Source organism: Bufo bufo, chromosome 1, assembly GCF_905171765.1.
Source record: "Bufo bufo chromosome 1, aBufBuf1.1, whole genome shotgun sequence".
In the NCBI taxonomy this organism is placed as follows: Eukaryota; Metazoa; Chordata; class Amphibia; order Anura; family Bufonidae; genus Bufo; species Bufo bufo.
In genome coordinates, this window is record NC_053389.1 from 395,493,759 (window position 1) to 395,520,588 (window position 26,830).

Here is a 26,830-nt window from a genome sequence, read left to right on the forward strand (position 1 = left end):
CAGATATCCCCACCAGCAGGGCTTGGCAGCTATCCATTTACAGCTGCAGAGTTACTTTGTGCTTTGGCAGGGTTCTGCGTTGTTGTGCTACTCGGAAGCAAGAAATCTGCTAAAGCCAACCTCATTAGATCTGTGTGAACAGGCCCTTGTTGTTTATAACCTCCCAGTGTGTGTGTGTGTGTGTATATATATATATATATATATATACACTGCTCCAAAAAATAAAGGGAACACTTAAACAATACAATGTAACTCCAAGTCAATCACACTTCTGTGAAATCAAACTGTCCACTTAGGAAGCAACACTGAGTGACAATCAATTTCACATGCTGTTGTGCAAATGGGATAGACAACAGGTGGAAATTATAGGCAATTAGCAAGACACCCCCAATAAAGGAGTGGTTCTGTAGGTGGTGACCACAGATCACTTCTCAGTTCCTATGCTTCCTGGCTGATGTTTTGGTCACTTTTGAATGCTGGCGGTGCTTTCACTCTAGTGGTAGCATGAGACGGAGTCTACAACCCACACAAGTGGCTCAGGTAGTGCAGCTTATCCAGGATGGCACATCAATGCGAGCTGTGGTAAGAAGGTTTGCTGTGTCTGTCAGCGTAGTGTCCAGAGCATGGAGGTGCTACCAGGAGACAGGCCAGTACATCAGGAGACGTGGAGGAGGCCAACAACCCAGCAGCAGGACCGCTACCTCCGCCTTTGTGCAAGGAGCAACAGGAGGAGCACTGCCAGAGCCCTGCAAAATGACCTCCAGCAGGCCACAAATGTGCATGTGTCTGCTCAAACGGTCAGAAACAGACTCCATGGAGGGTGATATGAGGGCCCGACGTCCACAGTTGGGGGTTGTGCTTACAGCCCAACACCGTGCAGGACGTTTGGCATTTGCCAGAAAACACCAAGATTGGCAAATTCGCCACTGGCGCCCTGTGCTCTTCACAGATGAAAGCAGGTTCACACTGAGCACATGTGACAGACGTGACAGAGTCTGGAGACGCCGTGGAGAACGTTCTGCTGCCTGCAACATCCTCCAGCAATCCCAGCATGACCGTTTTGGCCTTGGGTCAGTAATGGTGGGGGGTGGCATTTCTTTGGTGGGCCGCACAGCCCTCCATGTGCTCGCCAGAGGTAGCCTGACTGCCATTAGGTACCGAGATGAGATCCTCAGACCCCTTGTGAGACCATATGCTGGTGCGGTTGGCCCTGGGTTCCTCCTAATGCAAGACAATGCTAGACCTCATGTGGCTGGAGTGTGTCAGCAGTTCCTGCAAGACGAAGGCATTGATGCTATGGACTGGCCTGCCCGTTCCCCAGACCTGAATCCAATTGAGCACATCTGGGACATCATGTCTCGCTCTATCCACCAACGTCACATTGCACCACAGACTGTCCAGGAGTTGGCAGATGCTTTAGTCCAGGTCTGGGAGGAGATCCCTCAGGAGACCGTCCGCCACCTCATCAGGAGCATGCACAGGCGTTGTAGGGAGGTCCTACAGGCACGTGGAGGCCACACACACTACTGAGCCTCATTTTGACTTGTTTTAAGGACATTACATCAAAGTTGGATCAGCCTGTAGTGTGTTTTTCCACTTTAATTTTGAGTGTGACTCCAAATCCAGACCTCCATGGGTTAAAAAATTTGATTTCCATTTTTTTATTTTTGTGTGATTTTGTTGTCAGCACATTCAACTATGTAAAGAACAAAGTATTTCAGAAGAATATTTAATTCAGATCTAGGATGTGTTCTTTTTGTGTTCCCTTTATTTTTTTGAGCAGTGTATATATTTGTATTGAGAAATTATTTTTGCTTTCCTTTCTTGTCAGGCTCTACGTATAGGCCCTGATTTATCATATCTTCACTCCAGAATTCTGGCATCAAAAAGTCGCAAAATAGGCCTTTCTTTTTAGACTCGCTTGCGCAAAATTTTGTGACTTTTTGCTTTTTTACACCACTGACTCCAGTTTTGTAATATGGGTGGAAAAGTGGGTGTAGTTAGCTATGTTAATGAGTTTTACTCCAGATTTATCACTGCGACTTTTTTAAAAAGTCGCAATCTCACTCCAGGAGGAGGGTGGAGTAGGAAAACTGGAGTAGCTTCTCTAGACAGAAGTGTTAGGTTTTAGTACAAGCCAAATTTATCATTGATAAATGTGGCATAAAGTACTCCAAAGCAGACTCAAGCAAAAGTGACTTCAAATATTCTCCTCATGATCAATTTCCCCCATAGTGTGTGTGTGTGTGTGTGTATGTGTATATATATATATATATATATATATATATATATATATAAAAACTATATGTATGTGCAGTCCTGGAACAGCCGTTTGAGAGTGCATATCTTTGTTCAAAATGTGAGCAAATTGCCCGTTTGGAATAGCACATCGAATATCTAACCAGGGGAATTTCAACACTGAGAAGCGTTAACAATTTGGAAAAGAGTTTGCTGCTCACTGAGCAAGCACTCTATGGGGTCGATGTGGAAGAGGGTGGTAGCGAGGAGGCTGAGGAAAGTGAGCTAGCTGGGTAACAGAAAGCGGGGTAGAGGGAAGAGTGCCAGGGAGTCTAGCCCTGATCTGTCACACCCCAACAAGTTTGCACGTTTGGCACATGAGAGGGATGTCAGTTCAGGGAGAGCACTGCTGCAGCCAGACACTTCCTCTGCCAATCAGGGGAATGTCTGCTCCAGTAAGCAGAGGACCAGGAGAGCAGGGTAGGCGAGGCAGGTGCTATTAGTGGGAGACTCAATTATTAGGGGTACAGATAGGGCAATCTGTCACAAAGATCAGGATCGTCGAACGGTGTGTTGTCTTCATGGCGCTCGAGTTCGACACATCGCGGATCGGGTTGACAGATTACTGGGAGGGGCTGGAGAAGATCCAGCGGTCATGGTCCATATCGGAACCAATGACAAAGTTAGAGGTAGGTGGAGTGTCCTTAAAAATGATTTTAGGGATTTAGGTCAAAAGCTTAGGGAAAGGACCTCAAAGGTAGTATTTCCGAAATACTGCCTGTACCACGAGCCACACAAGAAAGGCAGCGGGAGATTAGGGAGGTTAACAAGTGGCTAAAGAACTGGTGTAGAAAGGAGGGGTTTGGGTTCCTGGAGAACTGGGCCGACTTCTCTGTTAGCTACAGACTCTATCATAGGGACGGGCTGCACCTCAATGGGGAAGGGGCAGCTGTGTTGGGGGAGAAGATGACTAGAGTGTTTAAACTAGGGACTGGGGGGGAGGGTAATTACATTATAGGATGGGAAGATAGTGCAGATAGAGACCGGGGGCAAGGTAGTGGGACTGGGGGAGGAATGGAAGGAGAGACTAGAACAGCTCAGAAGGAAAAGTGTAGGATACAAAATATACATAAACCTCTTAAAGGGAACCTGTCACCAGTTTTATGGTGTCCTAACTAAGGGCAACATAAATAAGTGACTGATTCTCTTAGCAAAATGCTGGGTCACTTTCTTTAATTGACCCAGTCAATCTGCCAACATCCTGTATTGAAAAGCTCCAGCTGATAATGATGAGTCCTGAATATTCATGAGCTCCTGGCTCTCCCAGCCTACCTGCTGCTGATTGACAGTTCTTTTCCATAGGAATCAGCAGCAGGTGGGCAGGGGAGTGGCTATATCTCAGAATTAAATAAACGCTGGACTCAATGACATCACGCTAGACTCAAATCAGCTCATTAGCATGTGGCATCTTTGTGTGTATATTATGAGGTAACCATCAGTCACACCAGTAAGTGAATACATCTAAGGTACTTTTTAGTAGTTAATGATTGTATATAATTAGTTAGATTATAATCAAATATCCTCATGACAAGTTCCCTTTAAATGTATGTATACTAATGCCAGAAGCCTGACTAATAAAACTGGTGAACTGGAATTAGTGATGTGTGAGGAGAACTATGACATAGTGGGAATAACTGAGACATGGCTGGATGATGGCTATGACTGGGTGGTTAATGTACAAGGTTACAGTCTGAAAGGATCGCCAAAACCGGAGAGGTGTCCGAGAAGATTCAAGTGAGGGACATGAACATGTGGAGTCACTGTGGGTAGAAATCCATGGAGGCAAAAACAATAATAAATTATTAATAGGATTTTATTATAAACCACCTAATATACCAGAGTCCACAGAAAATCTGCTACTAAACGAGATAGACAAGGCGGCAAATCATAATGAAGTGGTTATTATGGGGGACTTCAACTACCAAGATATAGACTGGGAAACTGAAACTTGTATATCTCATAAAGGAAACAGGTTCTTGGCAATAACCAAAGACAATTACCTTTCCCAACTAGTTCAGGACCCGACTAGAGGGAGGGCAATACTGGACTTAGTATTAACCAATAGACCTGACAGAACATCAGACGTGCAGGTCGGGGGACACCTGGGAAATAGTGACCATAAAGTAATAACCTTCCAATTATCATTCAAAAGTGTTTCTTCAGGGAGGAACAAAAACTAAGAGAGGCTTAACTAACTGGGACAAAGTCCTCAAAAATAAAAATACAGCCACAAAATGGGATATTTTTAAAGCATCCTAAATTCTAATTGTGAGAGGTACATACCTTATGGAAATAAAAGGTTAACCTCTTCCAGACACATGACATACCGGTACAGCATGTTGTCTCGGTACTTAAGGACACATGACGTACCAGTAAGTCATGTGTATTTCCGATCACCGCCGCTCGGCCTGAGGCATCGGCGCTGCCTTCCTGTGATGAGCCTGTGAGATCCAGCCCCCTGGATCTCACAGGCCGGAAGCTGTATGAGTAATACACAGTATTACTCATACAGCCAATGTATTCCAATACAGAAGTATGCATTCCAATACAGAAGGGATTAGACCCCCAAAAGTCCCAAAGTAAAAAAAAATAGCGGGAAAAAAAAGTAGACATATTAGGTATCGCAGCATCCGTATCGACCGGCTCTATAAACATATCACATGACCTAACCCCTCAGATGAACACCGTAAAAAATAAAAACTGTGCTAAATAAACAATTTATTTGTAACTTTACATCACAAAAAGTACAACAGTAAGCGATCAAAAAGGCGTATGCCCACCAAAATAGTACCAATCTAACCGTCGCGTCATCCCGCAAAAAATGAGCCCCTACCTAAGACAATCGCCTAGAAAATAAAAAAAAACTGTCGCTCAGAATATGGAGACACTAAAACATCAATTTTTTTGTTTTAAAAAAAGCTGTTATTGTGTAAAACTTACCTAATATGTATACTTTTTTTATTTATGTATCGCTGCGTCTGTATCGACCGGCTGTATAAAAATATCGCATGACCTAACCCCTCAGGTGAACACCGTAAAAAAATAAAAACAGTGTAAAAAAAAAAAGCTATTTTTTGTCATCTTACATCACAAAAAGTGTAATAGCAAGCGATCAAAAAGTCATATGCACCCCAAAATAGCCAATCAAACCATCATCTCATCCCGCAAAAAATGAGACCCTACCTAAGATAATCGCCTAAAAACTGAAAAAACTATGGCTCAGACTATGGAGACACTAAAACATGATTTATTTATTTTTTTGTTTCAAAAATGAAATCATTGTGTAAAACTTAAATAAATAAAAAAAATTGTATACATATTAGGTATCTCCACATCCGTGACCACCTGCTCTATAAAAATACCACATGACCTAACCTGTCAGATAAATGTTGTAAACAAAAACAAACAAAAAAAACTGTGCCAAAACAGGTATTTCTTGTTACCTTGCCTCACAAAAAGTGTTATATAGAGCAACCAAAATTCATATGTACCCTAGACTAGTACAAACAAAACTTCCACCCTATCCCGTAGTTTCTAAAATGGGGTCACTTTTTTGGAGTTTCTACTCTAGGGGTGCATCAGGGGGCTTCAAATGGGACATGGTGTCAAAAAAACAGTCCAGCAAAATCTGCCTTCCAAAAACTGTATGGCATTCCTTTCCTTCTGTGCCCTGCCGTGTGCCCGTAAAGCAGTTTTACGACCACATATGGGGTGTTTCTGTAAACTACAGAATCAGGGCCATAAATATTGAGTTTTGTTTGGCTGTTAACCCTTGCTTTGTAACTGGAAAGAATGGATTAAAATGGAAAATTTGCCCAAAAATTTTAATTCTGAAATTTCATCTCCATTTGCCAATAACTCTTGTGGAACATCTAAAGGGTTAACGACGTTTGTAAAATCAGCTTTGAATACCTTGAGGGGTGTAGCTTCTTAGATGGGGTCACTTTTATGGAGTTTCTACTCTAGAGGTGCATCAGGGGGGCTTCAAATGGGACATGGTGTAAAAAAAAACAGTCCAGCAAAATCTGCCTTCCAAAAACTGTATAGCATTCCTTTCCTTCTGCGCCCTGCCATGTGCCCGTACAGCAGTTTACTTTACTTTAGTTTACTTTATTTTCCATTAATTCTTGTGGAACACCTAAAGGGTTAACAACGTTTGTAAAATCAGTTTTGAATACCTTGAGGGGTGTAGTTTCTAGAATGGGGTCATTTTTGTGTGGTTTCTATTTTTAGAAATTTCAAGATTTACTTCTAAACTTCTAAGCCTTGTAACGTCCCCCAAAAATAAAATGTCATTCCCAAAATGATCCTAACATGAAGTAGACATATGGGGAATGTAAAGTAATAACTATTTTTGTAGGTATTACTATGTATTATAGAAGTAGAGAAATTGAAACTTGGAAATTTGCTAATTTTAAAAAAATTTTGGAAAACTTTGTATTTTTTTTTTATAAATAAAAATGATTTTTTTTTACTCCGTTTTACCAGTGTCATGAAGTACAATATGTGACGAAAAAACTGTCTCAGAATGGCCTGGATAAGTCAAAGCGTTTTAAAGTTATCACTACTTAAAGTGACACTGGTCAGATTTGCAAAAAATTGCCTGGTCCTTAAAGGGTTTCTACCACCTCATTTTGACCTAATTGGCTCTCAGACACTAGTGATCTGCTAGTGTCTGATCTACCTAACAATGCTATTCTCAGACCTGTGTGTGGATCCGTTTCACAAAAAAACGAACTTTTATTAATATGCTAATGAGTCTCTAGGTCTTTTCAGCACCTAGAGGCTCGGTCTACTCACATTGTATGCCGCCCCGCTCGTCCGTTAAGCCCGCCCATCTCCTCTTGAATTCCATCCTCCATCTGAGCCAGTGGACGAATTCTCGCTCCTGCGATGTGTGCGTCTGTATTCGGCGCCCGCGCCGTGCGCGGCTGTATTTGGCGCTGGCGCAGTGAATGTGCAGGCAGCGGTCAGACAGACATCTCGGTCATCGGCTCAGGCGCAGTGGAGATGTCTGCAGGGAGCGGTCAGACATTCACTGCGCCTGCGCCAAATACAGACGCGCACGCGCAGGCGCGAGAATTCGTCCACTGGCTCAGATGGAGGATGGCGTTCCAGAGGAGATGGGCGGGCTGGAGGGACTCGCTGGGCGGCATACAATGTGAGTAGACCGAGCCTCTAGGTGCTGAAAAGACGCCCCCATAGCACCTAGAGGCTCATTAGCATATTAATAAAAGTTCGTTTTTATTAATATGAGAGCTAATTAGGTCAAAATGAGGTGGTAGAAACCCTTTAAGTTGAAATAAGGCTGTGTCCTTAAGGAGTTAAGAAACAAGAAAAACCAATGTGGATAAATAGAACTGTAAAGAAAGCAATAAATGACAAAAAGAAAGCATTTAAATAACTAAAAATGGAGGGTAGCGAGGAAGCATTGAAAAACTATAAGGAAAAAAATAGAATATGTAAAAAACAAATAAAAGCAGCCAAACTAGAGACAGAGAGATTAATTGCCAAAGAGAGTAAAACTAACCCTAAAATGTTTTTCAATTATATAAATGGTAAAAAGTATAAATCTGAAGGAAATAAAAAGCTGCCAGACAGCTATGGCAGCAGCTTACCAAGAACAAAAGGTTTGGGCATGTTTAAATCCAACTGCCTAATCCTTCTTTCCCTCGCAATCTGCCATCAATGAAGAGTCAGGACGCCCCAGTACACGTTAGATATTTGGCTAATCTAACAACATCTCCTCAATGGCATATGCCCTGGTGAAGAGTAGGTAGAATTTATTCCGGATAGCACCTTACAATATGTTACATGTTTTCTGTCTCCGTTAGGCAGCAACAACACGTCCGGTTAGACTATATATACAGTATATCTATACAAAGAGAACACTGTTACATCTACTTAGTGTGGGGATCACACATACTTGACTTTTCTACAAATATCCGATATGACACCTTTCCAGTGAGAGGATTAGCACCTCACTGTAGTTGCGAGGCCTGGCAGGCGTGGTGCAAAGTTATGACACAGCTTGCAGGAATCTATGTATATGTATCTTATTAAGACCTCATGCACATGACTGTACTTTTGTTACTCATCTGATCTACATTTTTTGTGGATCGAATGTGGGTCCATTAATTTCAATGGGGCAGCAAAAAATGCGGACGGTGGTGTGTTGTCAGCATCTGTGTGTCCATGCCTCATAGAGTATGTCCTATACTTGTTTGTTTTGCAGACAAGGATAGGACATTTCTACTGAAAGAAGAAATAAAATGGCGGCTGGTATACGTGTTATGTGGATCCGCTGGAAAACACATGCGTTCATGTGCGTGATGTCTAAATAATATGGTACATTTCATACCTTAACAGGTAAAGTCTATGAGGGCCATTTACAAAGGCCGGCGTTTTACCACCGGTCTTTGCTTCCCATCTGTGCTGCCGAAGGATTTGCCTCATTTATTCATTTATTTTTTGTATTTTTAAAGGTCTGCGCATGCGCAGACCGGAAAGCCGGATCCGTTTTTCCGGAATACTTGGTGCCGGATCTGGCATTGATGCATTTCAATGGAAAATAATGCAGGATCCGGCATTCCGGCAAGTGTTCCAAGATTTTGGACGGAAAAAATACTGCAGCATGCTGCGGTATTTTATCCGGCCAAATACCGTAAGTGACTGAACTGAAGACATCCTGATGCATACTGAACGGATTGCTCTCCATTTAGAATGCATTAGGATAAAACTGATCCGTTTTTTACGGTATTGAGCCCCTAGGACGGAACTCAATACCGGAAAAGAATAACGCTAGTGTGAAAGTACCCTTAGTGAATTTGTTGGCCATGCCTGGTCCCCGTCACGCCCCTGCTATTCCCTCCCTACTCCGAAGTGGCTAGGATGACGTAAAGATGCTCATGTGAGAAAATATTTTGACATGGACATTTAAAAAGTTGCAAAACTGGATCTTGAAAGAGACTTTTTTTTTTTTTTTATGCCAAAAAGTGGTGTAAAAATTTTTGTAAATGGCCCAACCCCATGTTTCTATGGCCATGTGGAAATCATTGAGCCAGCATAATGGGGCACTGCCTACAGAAGAGTGCCAGGCGTCTGTTTCTACTAATCAGACATTTATGATAGTAAATGTTTTTTCTGGGTGTTTAATATTGATGACCCATCCGTAGGGGGCCTGGCTCCCCTGCAGTTTGAGGAGGCCATGGCACTCTGGTGAGTGAATGGGGCTAGGTTATAAAAACAAGCACAGCTGCTATACAATGGATGACGTTGTGCTTGGTAAGCTGCGGGGGTGGCAGGAGCCAGACCTCCACCGGTCAGATATTGATGACCTCTATATAGAAAGATCAGAAATTCTTCTTGTACGTGTGCATATATTCATGTTTCTTGCCTCTGCTGCGGAAATGATTTAGCCTGTTCATGATTCCACTGTGCTGCTCGACACCCTTTATGGCCCCCACTTGACTTTGTGCATTTCTAGCTGTGTCTTTGCATATAAATGAGGAGCAGAACCTTATCCATACCCTTTCATGGAAAGTGTTGCTTTTGGGTTGCGCCACATACAGTCCTGATCAAAAGTTTAAAGGGCTTCTGTCACCCCACTAAACTAATTATATATTTTTTTGGGGTACTTATAATCCCTATACTGCGATATATCTATACATTATGTTGTTAATCATTTTCGTTCTGTAGATAAGGCAAAAAATGTACTTTTATAATATGCTAATTACCTGTCTACCAGCAAGTAGGGTGTCTACTTGCTGGTAGCAGCCGCAAAAAACCGCCCCCTCCTCCTGTTAATTGACAGGGCCAGCCGCGATATCCTCCTCCGGTGGCCCTGTCTGCATTTCAAAAATCGCGCGCCTGTCTTGATTCGGCGCATGCTCTCTGAGAGAATGAGGCTCGCCTCCTCAGCACTCCCTCAGTGCGCCTGCGCCGATGAAGTCTTCTCTTTCGGCAGGCGCACTGAGGGAGTGCTGAGGAGGCGAGCCTCATTCTCTCAGAGCGCATGCGCAGAATCAAGCATGCCGAAACAAATTTTTGAAGTGATAAACAATAACGGCGGAGCTACTCATTACTGAGTTCATGTTTGGAAGTTGGATTTCTGTTTTGGGGGGAAGGGGTTAGGTTTTTTTGGGAGGTGTGGTCCTAAACTTTTGATCAGCTGAAAAACAGCCTGTTTCAGTTTATTCGTTGTTTTCATTAAATTGAATGCTCAAAAAATGTTTAGTCTCACTCCCATTTCTTCTTCTTGCATGTTGAAGCTCTACTTGGAACCTTGTTAAGATCCAGCCATGCTAAATATGTTTTTTTTTGCCATTGTTCAAGTGGTCTAAGGGCTCTTTCACACCTGCGTTCTTGTCTTCCGGCATAGAGTTCCGTCGTCGGGGCTCTATGCCGGAAGAATCCTGATCAGGATTATCCTAATGCATTCTGAATGGAGAGAAATCCGTTCAGGATGCATCAGGATGTCTTCAGTTCCGGAACGGAACGTTTTTTGGCCGGAGAAAATACCGCAGCATGCTGCGCTTTTTGCTCCGGCCAAAAATCCGGAACACTTGCCGCAAGGCCGGATCCGGAATTAATGCCCATTGGAAGGCATTGATCCGGATCCGGCCTTAAGCTAAACAATGTTTCGGCGCATTGACGGAGCCGACATTTAGCTTTTTCAGAGTGGTTACCATGGCTGCCGGGACGCTAAAGTCCTGGCAGCCATGGTAAAGTGTAGCGGGGAGCAGTATACTTACCGTCCGTGCGGCTCCCGAGGCGCTCCAGAGTGACGTCAGGGCGCCCCAAGCGCATGGATCATGTGATCACATGGATCACGTCATCCATGTGCATGGGGCGCTCTGACGTCATTCTGGAGCGCCCCGGGAGCTGCACGGACTGTAAGTATACCGCTCCCCCGCTCCCCGCTCCTACTATGGCAACCAGGACTTTAATAGCGTCCTGGGTGCCATAGTAACACTGAAAGCATTTGGAAGACGGTTCCGTCTTCAAATGCTTTCAGTACACTTGCGTTTTTCCGGATCCGGCAGGCACCTCCGGCAACGGAAGTGCACGCTGGATCCCAACAACGCAAGTGTGAAAGAGGCCTTAAACTTTTGATCAGGACTGTATTTCCTGATCCTTCTGCCATTTTGTAGCTTCATTTCTTTTTATCAATGACGCCCATTATTTTTCCAAGAGCTCTTTTGCAATGCTGCTTCCGCATGGTTTTACTCCATGTTATGCTGCCTCATCTGTCTAACATTAACATATTTGGTGGAAATGCATCAGATTAGATAATGTAAGGGATGATGAAACAGGTTCTTGATGTACGGCTTTTGTTGCGTTACCAGCCAAGTGCTCTCAGATGAAATGCTAAGATTACTGAATAATATATTAGATGCCACAGCTCTGCAGGGAACAATGAGTTAAAGTGCAAATGCTGCTGACACTTTTATAGAGAAGCGGTTGTGGAAAAGCATCATGTTAGAAAACTGTGTAGAATTGTAAGAAAATAATGTGATTTTTAACTCAATTTAGGCCTGTTTCACACTTGCATTCTCAATACTGAAATGAAACAAAACGGAAACAGATCAGTCACTAAATACATTGAAAGTCAATGGGTAACAGATCCGTCACCATTGACTCACATTGTTTTTAGTAACGAATCGTTTTTCTTTCAGTTTTCTTTTGACCGGACACAAAACCACAGCTTGCAGCAGTTTTGTGTCCGGTGACAAAACGGATTGCTGCCGGAACGGAAGACATCCTGATGTATCCTGACCGGATCTCTTTCCATTCAGATGCATGAGGACTAAACGGAAACTTTTTTTCCCGGTACTGAGATCCTCTACCAGATGTCAATACCAGAAAACAACAACTCAATTGTGAAAGTAGCCTTATGTATGATATACTTTTGGCGGTATTCATGTGTTCTCATTTTCTACTATATATTCCATATATAGCACATCCACAATCATAGGTGCTCACTGTGCAATGGGCCCTATTTACAGTTATTGGGGTCCACTGGGTTCTGCCGAGGTCATATTAATGGGACTAATAGCTCTGTATGCAGTTCTGTTTTACCTGTAAATTGAGTGGAATATAGGCTAAAGCCTCTAGGGCAGATGTAAATGGAGCCTTAGGCCCTTTTCACACAAGCGAGTTTTCCACGCGGGTGCAATGCTTGACGTGAACGCATAGCACCCGCACTGAATCCTGGCCCATTCATTTCAATCGGTCTGTGTACATGAGCGAAGTAAGTGCGGATGCAATGCATTTTCACTGATCGTTGCTAAGAGATGTTGTTTGTTGACCTTCTGTTTTTTATCACACGCGTGAAAAACGCATCAAAATGCATTGCACCCACGCGGAAAAAACTGAACGCAATCGCAGAAAAAAATGACTGAAAATGCTTGCAAAATGGTGCGAGTTTCACTGAATGCACCCTGAACGCATCTGGAGCCAATCTGTGCCTTCCACATACTCTGTACATTCTTCTAGGGCAGGCATCCTCAAACTGCGGCCCTCCAGCTGTTGTAAAACTACAACTCCCACAATGCCCTGCTGTAGGCTGATGATACCTGTAGGCTGTTTGGGCATGCTGGGAGTTTTAGTTTTGCAACAGCTGGAGGGCCGCAGTTTGAGGATGCCTGTTCTAGGGTGCTCCTACATGAGGATGTTCATTCCCGATCATTGCCCTCTCATCTGAGCTGCCTTTACATGTACAGCGATCATCCTTATCACTTGTCCCTATACAGATCCATTGTTTACACCGAGTGATGTGCTGCTGACAAATGAAGATACATTTTGGTGCAGCGTGAACAATACTGATGATTGACTGTTTGATGGATGGTTTGTGGGGTGATCAGCAGCACCTATACATGCAGAGGTCAATTATCAGGAACATGTGGTCATAGTTATATGTTCATTCCCAATGAGTACCCAATCCTTTGCTCATGTCAAAAGGCCCTTGAATTCTGTCTAAAGTTTTCTGCATGATGTTGCCCTGCTAGGAAGTTATCCAGAGGTGACAAAAATGAAGGCAATTTTTATCAATAAATTATGTTTACTCCAAAAATGATTTATCTAATTCTCTTTTGCATACTGATATAGTCACAGAGTTATCACTGAAAACAAAAAACCCTATTTCAGTTTATAATGTATCTCCCTCTCTTAGCTTCTTTCTGCATATAAAGGGTACATTCATCACAACATACACGGTCAGTTTTAAAGTTCATTAAAATGGCCATTAAAAACAGCTGCATGTGTTTTTTTTGTTTTTTATTTTATTTTTTTATTCCAACCCCTGCAGTGCCCACAGTATATATTAAGGCCCCCCCCCCCCATACTTATTATATCCCGAGTTCGGGAAATGGTTTTTTACAGTACAAATTAATTTATGAAGTTTTTGTGCGAAGTCTTCATGAAGAAATAACTTCGGCTCTTCGCAGCCAAAACATTCTAATACCGTACAGAGCACTCGCTCCATACAGTATTGAAACAAAGTTTTATGCGGATTTATGATTCGCTCATCCCTAGTCTCTATGGGGTGCAAGTAGATAATGGGAGTTATTTTTTTTTGTTTTTATTTAACCCCGAAAGGCCGTTTTTGCCTAGTTTATCTTTTAAACAGTTGTTAGACAGTTGTACTTCTGTCTAAACATCCTTAAAACCAGTCCTATTGCTTTCAATGGGGTCTGTCTGGCCGTGAAACAGCACAGATAGGACGCTTTTTTTTTTTTCCGGTAGCCGCTATTCACTGGCCATTAAAAAAAACAACCATAGACTGCAATAGTTCTAAACATTTTTCACTGTCATTTGAATGAGGCCTAATAGTACCTGAGCAACTAATCGCCATTCAGAAAGTGTGTGTGTCATACAGAATGTCTGGTGGGTGTGGGGACAGTGAGGCATGTATTATTTGAGGGGCAAAGGGCATTTGTTTTTATTTTTTCTAATTTTACTTAGTTTATTTGTTACAGATTTGACTTGGAGTCTTTATTTTCTTATGGAGGCACAGGTTAGCAGAGGAACAAATTATCTTCTGTCCCCTACGCCCCCTCTGCTCAGGGCATCCCAGAGATATTGCTATTGACGTCACGAGCTTCTGTAGCAACCACCTGAATGCAGAAGCAGCGCTTCCACATTCCGAAATGCGCTGTGCTTGTGGCATAGAGACCCATTTAATTCATGTGGCATGGGTGGGAAGGGGTTAATCAAACCTGTCTCATTCAACAAGCTGCTCTGTTTGTGGGCAACAATGCCAAGCTGATATGACGTGTAATTGATTTCAATATCTTATTCTGGGCTTAGAGATTGATGGCTGCCTATTGAAATTAGCTGTGAATGCTTTATGCTCACTGATGTCTTTAATTACAGTTACAGAATGAAGAAGACCCTGTAGAAAACCCCCAGGCTGCACCCGATGCTCCACCTCCATACAGCAGCATTGCTGGAGAGAATGCAGGTGAATAAAATAAAAAATGTCATAGTAATTACTGGCCATCAAAATCTCTAAAGAGATTGAAAAAATACTTTAATAAAAAAAGAAAAGGAAAAAAAAGTGGATCGCCTTTAAAGCCCTTACACAGCATAGAGACCAGGAGACACAAGGATTAGTACAAAAAGTGTAATCATGTGTAAGTGATTTCATCTGACTGCCCCAGAAAGCAAATAATGGTATCCGGACCTAACAGAATTTTTCACAACTGTGGATTTATTAACAGGTTATAAAAATAAGGGTTGTAAAATTCCGAGCATAACACGTCCCCACGCTTCTCCCCCACCATAGAACTGTAGGTCGGATTAGCTATTCTGCTGGCGTCGATCTGTATTCCAATAGGAAGGCAGAAATGGTTGAAGACCCTGACCTATGCTTTATACACTAACACGTGGAGCTGCTGGCTGCTCAGAATTCAATCCTGTGATGTACTTCCCTAGACATATTAGGGGAAAAACGAGAAACCATGCTCCGTAACTCTGCATTGACACTGAGTGCTACACCTAAAGGGAACCTGTCACTAATGCCGAGCAATCTGCGGGCAGCATGTTATAGAGCAGGAGGAGCAGATTGGGGTGTAGTTTTGTGGGAAAAGAGTCAGTAAAACTTGTCATTTTTAAAACTCATTCTATTGAACAAGTAAAAATGGTACAAACAATTCTGTCAGCAATGTCATGACATACATGACAGAATCAATAAAAGGTATTTTATGGTATACAAAATCACACACTAACCACAATGACAGTAGAAAATGTGATCCACATAACAAACGTAAGTGACAAAGAAGAAAGTGAGGGATACATTAAGCACACAAATTGCAGTGATAACCAAAAGACCGTTGTGTCTCCAGTAGTAGATTTGAATAGTCAAGGGTCACGAAGAGGCATATTGTATTGGAGTCTTAAAGGGAATCAGAAAATTACATATTGTTTAAATCATGTTTATATGAACATTTGCATATAATTTTTGGTGCTTGTTTTTCATGGTCCCCGTCAGTATCTATATAGACAAAAAAATATATAAAATCCTGCAGTTTTCGAACTGTCCACTAAGCCTAATAATAGGCACCACTTGTTGGTCTGTACAGATCACTTTACCGCAGTTATCTCCTCATCACAGGCACGTTTACAATGACTGATAGCATCTCTGTGTACAGATAACACACGATTCACCATTCACAATATGTGATCTCACAAGTCAGTGAGGTTCCCTCCTGATAATTGTATCTATGGCCCATGGGGCTGCCGTAAAGCAATTCTTCAAATACATTCTAAATGCTGTTAAGAACATCTCAGACAAGATGGCCGCCCCCATAATCATGTTCGGGAAATAGAATAAAATTAAAATCTATAATCCTAAATTAAAAACAAATTACAAAAAAAAATACGTGTTGCTGTCTGGTTTTACATGGCAGAAAAAAAAAATTGGTAACACATTCCCTTTTAAGTATGAAGAGACTGAAGGAGCGAGGACCTGATAGAACTAAAGGCATGTGGTTAGTATAGAGTAAGGGGCTAATCACACCCTGCTCCCCAAACCTTTTGGCATTTTGAGGGGCATTTCCCATGTTTAAATGTAATTTGCTCAAAAGGTATAACAGAGTTAATAATGACTTTCCATTTAGAAATAGTGAGGGGGCTGGGATCCAGCCACCTTAATGCAGTGGTCTCTAATGAGGAGTACACATAAGGCTAATTGCAAAATGTATGCCAGAAATCTGATCTAGGGTATGAGCATCAATGACATTGCGTAAAGGAGGAACGGCCCATCCTATAGAGTCTCACTGGAGTCAAATAAAACTTGTAGTGACTGAGCTCTCTCTCTCTCTCTCTCTGTCTATATATATATATATATATATATATATATATATATATATATATTACCTCCCTGTGTACAACTATTAGTGACTGACAGCTATTTGTGTACACACTTACACAGTGAATGCTATCAATCAGTGATAACACCTCCCCCGTGTACAACGATCAGTGACTGACAGCAATCTATGTATATACACTTACACAGAGAATGCTATCAATCACTGATAACACCTCCCCTGTGTACAGCTAGCTATGTATATACACTTACACAGAGAATACTATCAATCACTGATAACACCTCCCCATGTACAGCTATCAGTGACTGACAGCTATCTATGTATATACACTTACACAGAGAATACTATCAATCACTGATAACACCTCCCCTGTGTACAGCTAGCTATGTATATACACTTACACAGAGAATGCCATCAATCACTGATAACACCTCCCCTGTGTATAGCTAGCTATGTATATACACTTACACAGAGAATGCTATCAATCACTGATGACACCTCCCCAGTGTACAACTATCAGTGACTGACAGCTATCTATGTATATACACTTACACAGAGAATACTATCAATCACTGATAACACCTCCCCTGTGTACAGCTAGCTATGTATATACACTTACACAGAGAATACTATCAATCACTGATAACACCTCCCCATGTACAGCTATCAGTGACTGACAGCTATCTATGTATATACACTTACACAGAGAATACTATCAATCACTGATAACACCTCCCCTGTGTACAGCTAGCTATGTATATACACTTACACAGAGAATGCCATCAATCACTGATAACACCTCCCCTGTGTATAGCTAGCTATGTATATACACTTACACAGAGAATGCTATCAATCACTGATAACACCTCTCCTGTGTACAGCTAGCTATGTATATACACTTACACAGAGAATACTATCAATCACTGATAACACCTCCCCTGTGTATAGCTAGCTATGTATATACACTTACACAGAGAATGCTATCAATCACTGATAACACCTTCCCTGTGTACAGCTAGCTATGTATATACACTTACACAGAGAATGCTATCAATCACTGATGACACCTCCCCAGTGTACAGCTAGCTATGTATATACACTTACACAGAGAATGCCATCAATCACTGATAACACCTCCGCTGTGTACAGCTAGCTATGTATATACACTTACACAGAGAATGCCATCAATCACTGATGACACCTCCCCTGTGTACAGCTAGCTATGTATATACACTTACACAGAGAATACTATCAATCACTGATAACACCTTACTGTGTACAGCTAGCTATGTATACACACTTACACAGAGAATGCTATCAATCACTGATAACACCTCCCCTGTGTACAGCTAGCTATGTATACACACTTACACAGAGAATGCTATCAATCACTGATGACACCTCTCCTGTGTACAGCTAGCTATGTATATACACTTACACAGAGAATGCCATCAATCACTGATGACACCTCCCCCGTGTACAGCGAGCTATGTATATACACTTACACAGAGAATGCTATCAATCACTGATGACACCTCTCCTGTGTATAGCTAGCTATGTATATACACTTACACAGAGAATGCTATCAATCACTGATAACACCTCCCCTGTGTACAGCTAGCTATGTATATACACTTACACAGAGAATGCTATCAATCACTAATGACACCTCCCCTGTGTACAGCTAGCTATGTATATACACTTACACAGAGAATACTATCAATCACTGATAACACCTCCCCATGTACAGCTATCAGTGACTGACAGCTATCTATGTATATACACTTACACAGAGAATACTATCAATCACTGATAACACCTCCCCTGTGTACAGCTAGCTATGTATATACACTTACACAGAGAATGCTATCAATCACTGATAACACCTCCCCTGTGTACAGCTAGCTATGTATACACACTTACACAGAGAATACTATCAATCACTGATGACACCTCCCCTGTGTACAGCGAGCTATGTATATACACTTACACAGAGAATGCCATCAATCACTGATAACACCTCCCCTGTGTACAGCTAGCTATGTATATACACTTACACAGAGAATACTATCAATCACTGATGACACCTCCCCTGTGTACAGCGAGCTATGTATATACACTTACACAGAGAATGCCATCAATCACTGATGACACCTCCCCTGTGTACAGCTAGCTATGTATATACACTTACAGAAAGAATGCTATCAATCACTGATAACACCTTTCCTATGTACAACTATCAGTGACTGACAGCTATCTATGTATACACACCTAGGGTGCTTTTAACACTTATGGTAATTTGAATGCACCTTACACAGAAAATGCTATTAATCACTGAATATTTTCTCACAAAACTATATATCAATTTGCTCAGCTTCTTTAGCTCTATAACATGCTGTCTGCAAAGTCCTCTTTAATATACCTTTGGAGTGTTGTATTCAATTTTCAGCTCTTACTACTTACTATAGCGGTGGCACTTCACATTAATGACACCTTTATATTTGACTGCATGACATATTTTAAATGGCTTTTATCTATTGGCATGAATGTACTAATATTGTGTTATTAAAAGAAAGTGTTTCCTTTTATTTTATCACAGCATTTTTTGACTACAAAGATGAGCCTGGATTTCCCAAACCACCATCATACAATGTGGCAACATCGCTCCCTAGTTATGATGAAGCAGAGAGGACTAAGGCAGAAGCCACAATACCCCTGGTTACTGGAAGAGTAAGTCTCGTGTTCTAATTCTTTCTTGTACTGGCTCATAGTTTCTAGAATTCTGAATATCTGGAATCCTTATACAATACAATACTCCTATCAGATATTTGCTGCTTTGGTTAAATCAGCAAAATGCAGCATGAATTGGTCATTGATATAGCCCGGTAGCACCACAGGTTCCAGGAGGCTCCTCCCTGCACGTGCAAAAGGGATCAGCCCTTGATCTTTTCCAGTTTTTTTTGCCAGCGAAACCAAGAAAACAGGAACAGATTTTCCATGTGCTCCACATGTTGAACTGAAGGTACTCAAAATTGGAAATTTACTTAAAGGGGTTGTCCCACCAATAATAGTCTACAGTTTTCAAACCAGAACCTGGATCTGAATACTTTTGTTATTGCATGTAATTAAAATTTTAGCATAGACACTGAGTTAGGCTACTTTCACACTATTGTTTCTATTTTCCGGTATTAAGATCCGTCATAGGATCTAAGTACTGGAGAAAAACGCTTCCGTTTTGTCCCCTTTCATTGTCAAGGGGGACAAAACATAACTGAACAGAACGGAATGCTCCAAAATGCATTCCGTTTGGTTGCGTTCTCATAACGGAGAGCAAACAGTAGCATGCTGCATTTTTCTTTCCGTCATAGGATGCGGAGAAAGACGGATCCGTCATGACCCACAATGCAAGTCAGTGGGGACTGAGCCGTTTAACTCTGACACAATAGAAAATGGATCTGTCCCCCATTGACTTTCAATGGAGTTCATGACTGATCAGTCTTGGCAATGTTAAAGACAATACAACCGGATCCGTTCATTACGGATGCAGACGGTTGTATTATCAGTAACGGAAGCGATTTTGCTGATCCCTGCCGGATCCAGTAAAAACACTAGTGTGAAAGTAGCCTTATTCAATAAAAGGTATCTGTATTGCACCACCTGCTGTTTCTTCTTTTGAATTTTTTATTTCTTTGACCTGCTCACTGAGAAGGCCGCACATGCTCAGTTTGATCCTTCAGCTGCCTCCTGAGCTGTGATAGGCAGAGCATGGACACACCCCCTGAGCTGCAATACAAAAGACACTCCTCTTAAGCTGTCCATTTGATATAAATCTAGCAGAGCAATCTCTGGATCCATGGAGGTATAGGGCTGGTTCTAGGTTTTCTAGAAAGAGATTGTCATGTACTATATGATTTTGATTGTTTATATTACTCATGGGATAACTCCTTTAAAACAATTCTAACATGGAAGATATATTAATCCTAGACAGGCTGTCTAGATATCCACCAGATTTATCACAGGAGCTCAGGCTGGATGATAAATGTGGCCTAGGGACAGACCCTTTTGGCAACGTTATACCAATGATTGGTTCATTTACTTTGTAACAGAATTTTATTTGGGCAATGTCCCTTTCACACAAAGCCATGCTCCTTTATGGCTATTTATGCCCCCTTGTCAAATTAGGTTCAGTAAATGCTTCTAAAGCTTTATTCGCCAAATTGCAACAAATTTGGTGAAATTTACCAGCAGGTCTAGATGCATTCACATTAGTAAATATACGCAAATTGGCTTCAAAATCAGAGTCTATATTCATTTGGGTGGGGCAAAAATAGGCATTAACGTCTACATTTAATTATATTCCCTCTCTGTACAGTCAGAGTACATAGCAGTGAGGAGGCCTAATAGAAATATTGAAAATTTGGCATGTTGAATTTCAACATGATCCCCAATCCAGTTGTTCTTCCATAACCCACTCAAAAATACATGCCTTTTTGGCCGACGGTTATCTCATGTGTTTGTCCAGCTTCAGGATTTTGTATCCGATTTCAACAAAAGGACACCCCTAGTAGCACTTTGTTCTTGAAACCCTTGAATGCCCAGATCATCCACGTGAGATAGCCTCCCCCAGTGGATTCCCCTATAGAGAGCACCTATACTCCAGTAGTGATGCATCCTCCATTGCATGTTGAACATTTGTTGCACTCTTTTTCCCTTGAAATCTTCTGCGCTCACTCAGCTCAGAGAAAGACTGGATACTTTTGATGATTTCTTCCCTCTATCACTGGAGGTATGACAAGTCCTTTTTTACACATGGCATAATGCCTGCTAGTTCTTTACTGCTTTTTTTATGTGTAGCTGTAGAAAATTCAGTGTCTTTTAGACTACAGCAGTAATGGTTTAGTAACCCTATATAAGGACACAGTACAATATTCGTTGGTAATAGTTGTAAAGATTGTCATTTTTTACTCTAAGGGTCCATTCACATGTCCGCATGTGTTTTGCGGATCCGCAAAACACGGACATCGGCAATGTGCGTTCCGTATTTTGCGGACCGCACATTGCCAGCACTCTCATAGAAAATACCTTTTCTTGTCCGCAATTGCGGACAAGAATAGGACATGTTCTATTTATTTTTTGCGGATCCGGAAGTGCGAACGTGGAAAGCACATTCCAGCCCCTTTGAAAATGAATGGGTCCGCACCTGTTCCGCACCCATTTTGCAGTTGTGTGAATGGACCCTTAGATGACAAGTGGTACACATCAGATTTCTCAGACCATAAAGAGGTTGTATGGTTACTAGATAATAGCAAGAAGAAAGCCTTTCGTATAATAACATAATGCCAGGCTAAACTGGGGAATGAAGCTAAAAACTGCACAACTTTATCAAGATTGGCGTTTTATATATCAGTCTTTAGCTACTTTGCGCTGTAGTGAGATGCGCCTAATTTATTCAGAGGCAAACACCTCAAATTACACTAAATTTGCTGGGTCACAGAAGGCCACTCTCCCTCACACTAATCCCTTTTCAGAAATTTGGCAAGCTTGGTGTAAAAGTGCAAACAGTTGCACATTTTGGGGTAGAAATAATGTGCACCAACATTTTGTGCACAAAAGTGCTAGAAATGATATGGTAAATTCCCCCTATGTGCTCCGTGGCAAATAATATAGTGTGCAAGTGCAAGAATTAAGTTTAGCTGTCCCGGCCAACCCCCCCTCTAAACGAATTGTCTAAATAGTTAACTTGTTGAGTTACCTTTTGGCGTAATTTTGTTGCATCTTGTAAAGTCACGCCAATTTTTGATAAGCCAACCCCCCGAAAAAAGTATCTAAAAAAAACCCTAACAAATGTGGGGTATGCTATGTTTGCCAGAATTTTGGCACATTTTGTTTAAAAACCTGCCCCAATGTTCTTGGAATTTGTCGGCTGCTCACATCGTTTATGTGCCAGCAGAATCGCTCGCTAATTGGCAGCACATCTCCCCTTGTAATAGGGAATCTGCTGCCAACATAATGTATGATAGATTGCATTAATGGTCGATCCTTCACCCCCTCATGATCACTTAACAAAAGTAATAGGGAGCGCAGAAAAATTTCCATATCTTTGATTTGCACTTGTTATGGGCAGTTCAAAAGGACTAAGAGAGTGGTTAAAAGGGTTCTCTGGGGTTTTAATAATGAAATATCCTCAGGACAGGTGATCAGTATCAGATCGGCGAGGGTCCAACACAAGGCACCCCGCCAATCAGCTGTATGAAGGGATGGAGCACGCAGTCTCCCTTCTCTCTTTCTGTTCGCTCCTGCTATGTCAATGGCGAGCAGAGACGGGAGACTGCACGCACACTGTCCCTTCATACAGCTGATCGTTGGGGGTGCTGGGTGGCGGACTTCCACCGATTGATGACCTGTCCTGAGGATAGATCATCAGTATTAAAAGGGACATATCCCCATTTTCACCCAGGCAGCCCCCCTGACTTGAGCATCGGAGCAGTTCATGCTCCGGTGATCTCCTTTGCCCTGCACTAAATCGCACAGGGCAAAGGCATTTTCTGGAGTTCCAGTGACGAACTGGGCTCTCCATGGGGCTGGTGACGTCACCGGCACTGATGGGCGGGCTTTAGTGCTGCCCTAGCCTGTAAAAGCCACGAGGAGTGGTAAGGAGGATAAATATGAATGGCATGTCTAGTGCACCAGATAAATAATGCCACATGCGCCATTATCATAAACTGGTGTTGACATCTCCATTGGATCCCCATTTTGTTCTAATAAATTACTCTTTATATGTGACAGGATGACGATTTTGTGGCAAGGGATGATTTTGATGATGCAGACCAGCTCAGGATAGGAAACGATGGAATATTTATGCTCACGTTTTTTAGTAAGTATATTAATTAAAATGTAACATTCTTCTTCCTGTCCCCGAGTCCCCTCTCTGAATGGACTGACTCTCTACATCAACATATGCACTACTGCTCCATTGACGGCACTCAGGGACCCCGTTCTCACTGGGGGCCCCAGTGATCATACCCCAAGCGATCTAACATTTAGCACCTATTCAGGGAGTGTGACTTTGCAGCAGTCAGACATTAGCAGACTTGCATCCCAGAGATCCAGCACGACTGCTGTTTCACATCACATGCGACACTTTAGGCTACTTTCACACTCGCGTTTGGTGCGGATCCGTCATGGATCTGCACAGACGGATCCTTTCAGATAATACAACCGTCTGCATCAGTTCAGAATGGATCCGTTTGTATTATCTTTAACACCATTGAAAGTCAATGGAGGACGGATCAGTTTTCTATTGTGTCAGTGAAAACTGATCCGTCCCCATTGACTTACATTGTGTGTCAGAACGGATCTGTTTGGCTCAGTTTCGTCAGACGGACACCAAAACGCTGTAGGCAGCGTTTTGGTGTCCGCCTCCAGAGCAGAATGGAGACAGAACGGAGGCAAACTGATGAATTCTGAGCGGATCCTTTTCCATTCAGAATGCATTAGGGCAAAACTGATCCGTTTTGGACCGCTTGTGAGAGCCCTGAACGGATCTCACAAACGGAAAGCCAAACGCCAGTGTGAAAGTAGCCTAATTCAGTTGCTTCTGCATCCAGGAGACCCCGGATTGAACCGTCAGTCGTGATGTGAAATGGCTGCTGTGCTAGATCTCTGGGGAGGAAGCCACTAATGTTTGACTGCTGCAAAGTGTTTTTTAATGGACTAATGTGAATAAAGAGGGGGAAAAAAAGAGATGGTGAGTGCTGAGCAATTTGTTCTCTATTTGGGCAATGAGCACTGCATTAGTGTCGGTCTCCATTGGGGTTATCTAATACTAATAAGAATGTAGTGCTGATCTGCTCTTGTCTTCTAAAGACTGGGCACAGTACTGCAGCCTGTGATGGCTACCTGCAAACTGGTGCAGGTTTATGCACCAAAACCTCATGTGTTTCCTACCATTTTTGGTGCAGATTTGATGCTGTTTTTCCACTGATCTCCCCCTTCCATTAAAAGGTATGATATCCGCACCTAAAATCGTAAACATAATTCACATGCTGCAGATTTCAAAATCCACATGGCAGGTCAATTTCTGCATGAAACAAAAAAGCACAGTTTACAAAACATTTGTCTTATCTCATACACTTTGCTAGTACTGTATTACACTGTGGTTTTTCTGTACGAGAATCCACACAGAAAAATCACATTTAATCTGCAACGTGTGCAGGTAGCCTAACGGTAACCCCCATGGACCCCATTATAGTGAGACTGATATGACTCATCCCAGGCTTCCGATTCTTTCTAGAGAATAGGGTCCCAGAGTGCCCTGCCTGAGTGGAATGGTAGTGGGCATGTTGGTCCACTGCTCCCTTCACTTCTATGGGACTGATGTAGGTGACAATGTCAGCCCCATAGAAATAAATTTAGTGGTGGACTGGCAAGCCCACTACTGCTCCATTCGGAGAGAGGACTTTGAGACCCCCGTTCTCGGGATCACTGGGAGTCCAAATGTATATAGGTGATAAATGACGTTTGTTGGATAGTCCCTTTAATTACTAATATTTAATGGGGTTTTCAGAATTAACAAGGAGGGTTTTCCCCCGGAATCAGTGCCACATCCCTCCATTGGCAGTGTCTGGTATTGTAGTTCAGCTGCTTTCTAGTGAATGGGTTGAACTACAATAGGACACAGCCCATGGACAGGTGTGCTAATTTTTCTGAAATATAAAAGCAGCTCCTTAACCCTGTACACCCACTTTAAGCATTGCTTATCATAAAACCTAATGTAACAAGTGTGCGTTTCTCTTTAACAGTGGCGTTCCTGTTTAACTGGATTGGATTCTTCCTCTCATTCTGTCTTACAACTTCAGCAGCAGGAAGGTATGGGGCCATTTCTGGATTTGGCCTCTCCTTGATTAAATGGATCTTAATTGTCCGAGTAAGTATTTTCTCATCTGATGGCTAAAGCCAAAGGACTGTTACCTGGAGTCACGTTAACAAATGCAGCACCTCATTGATAGTTGTCACCATCCCTGCTCTTCTGCCTTCTGGATTTTACTGATGACAGTTTTGGTGACACATCCAGAGGATAATTAACACATTAATACATTGGCATTAAATTAACTTTCAGCCAATCACAGCTCACAGGTGTCATCCAGATATTTGGAGAATGGTAGATATAATTTCCTCTACGCAAATAAGGGGAAATAATAAACCCTTGAGTCACATCATTAGATGGATAAATATTTCAATCATGTAAAGTAATTGGCTGACACAATAATCTCAATAGCATTTGTTTGCTCCATGAAGAAAGTGTTAGAACCACTACTGTAACGCGTGGTCTATGCTGCTGTCAGCCAACATTGTGTGGTCTGTGCAGTCAACCTTTAGGGCTCATGCACACAACCATTCTTGGTCCTCTAAGGGTACATTCACACTTGTGGTTTTCTTTTCCGGCATAGAGTTCCGTCCCAGGGGCTCTACACTGGAAAATAATTGATCAGTTTTAGCCCCACGCATTCTGAATGGAGAGCAATCCATTCAGGATGTCTTCAGTTCAGTCTTTTTGACTGTTCAGGACAGAGATAATACCGCAGCATGCTACGGTTTTATCTCAAGCCAAAAAAACGGAACACTTGCCTGAATGCCGGCATTTTTTTTTCCATAGGAATGTACTAGTGCCGGATCCGGCATTCAAAATGCCTGCATGCGCAGACCGGAAAAAATGTGAAAAAATGTGAAAAAAATAAATGCCAGATCTGTTTTTCCGGATGACACCGGAAAGACAGATCCAGCATTTCAATGCATTTTTAAGACTGATCAGGATCCTGATCAGTCTTGCAAATGCTATCAGTTTGCATACGTTTTGACGGATCCGGCAGGCAGTTCCAGCGACTGAACTGCTTGCCGGATCTCTCTGCCGCAAGTGTGAAAGTACCCTTAAACACGGCTCGTGTGTTGGCCGCATCTCCCATCATGTGAGTACAGTACAATAGACCCACAGTCAGATGGGAACTCGCTGGATCATAAAAACTTTGATGCAGTGAGTTTGGGTTAGAGGAGTCGCCATCGGTCTGGGAGAATCGTCTGACCCTCGGGCTGTGTTTCCCCGACCGAGCACGGTTGTATGCACAAGCCCTTATGTGTGAGGATCGATGCCGCGCAGGAGGGTGGTCTCTTGAGTGCTGTGCCCCCATTCATGGTGGTTACTAATG

At 42.3% G+C, this 26,830-nt stretch overlaps 1 protein-coding gene across 2 annotated transcripts in view; it reads left to right on the forward strand.

The window, feature by feature from the left end:
* Positions 1-26,830, forward strand: part of NDFIP1 (Nedd4 family interacting protein 1) — a 56,185-nt gene that overhangs the window by 17,803 nt on the left and 11,552 nt on the right. For both annotated transcript variants that reach the window (XM_040405954.1, XM_040405946.1), the window contains exons 2-5: positions 14,674-14,761; positions 19,228-19,358; positions 23,415-23,502; positions 25,430-25,554. In XM_040405954.1, coding sequence (XP_040261888.1) covers positions 14,674-14,761; positions 19,228-19,358; positions 23,415-23,502; positions 25,430-25,554 — 432 coding nt within the window. The remainder of the gene's footprint in view (positions 1-14,673; positions 14,762-19,227; positions 19,359-23,414; positions 23,503-25,429; positions 25,555-26,830) is intronic.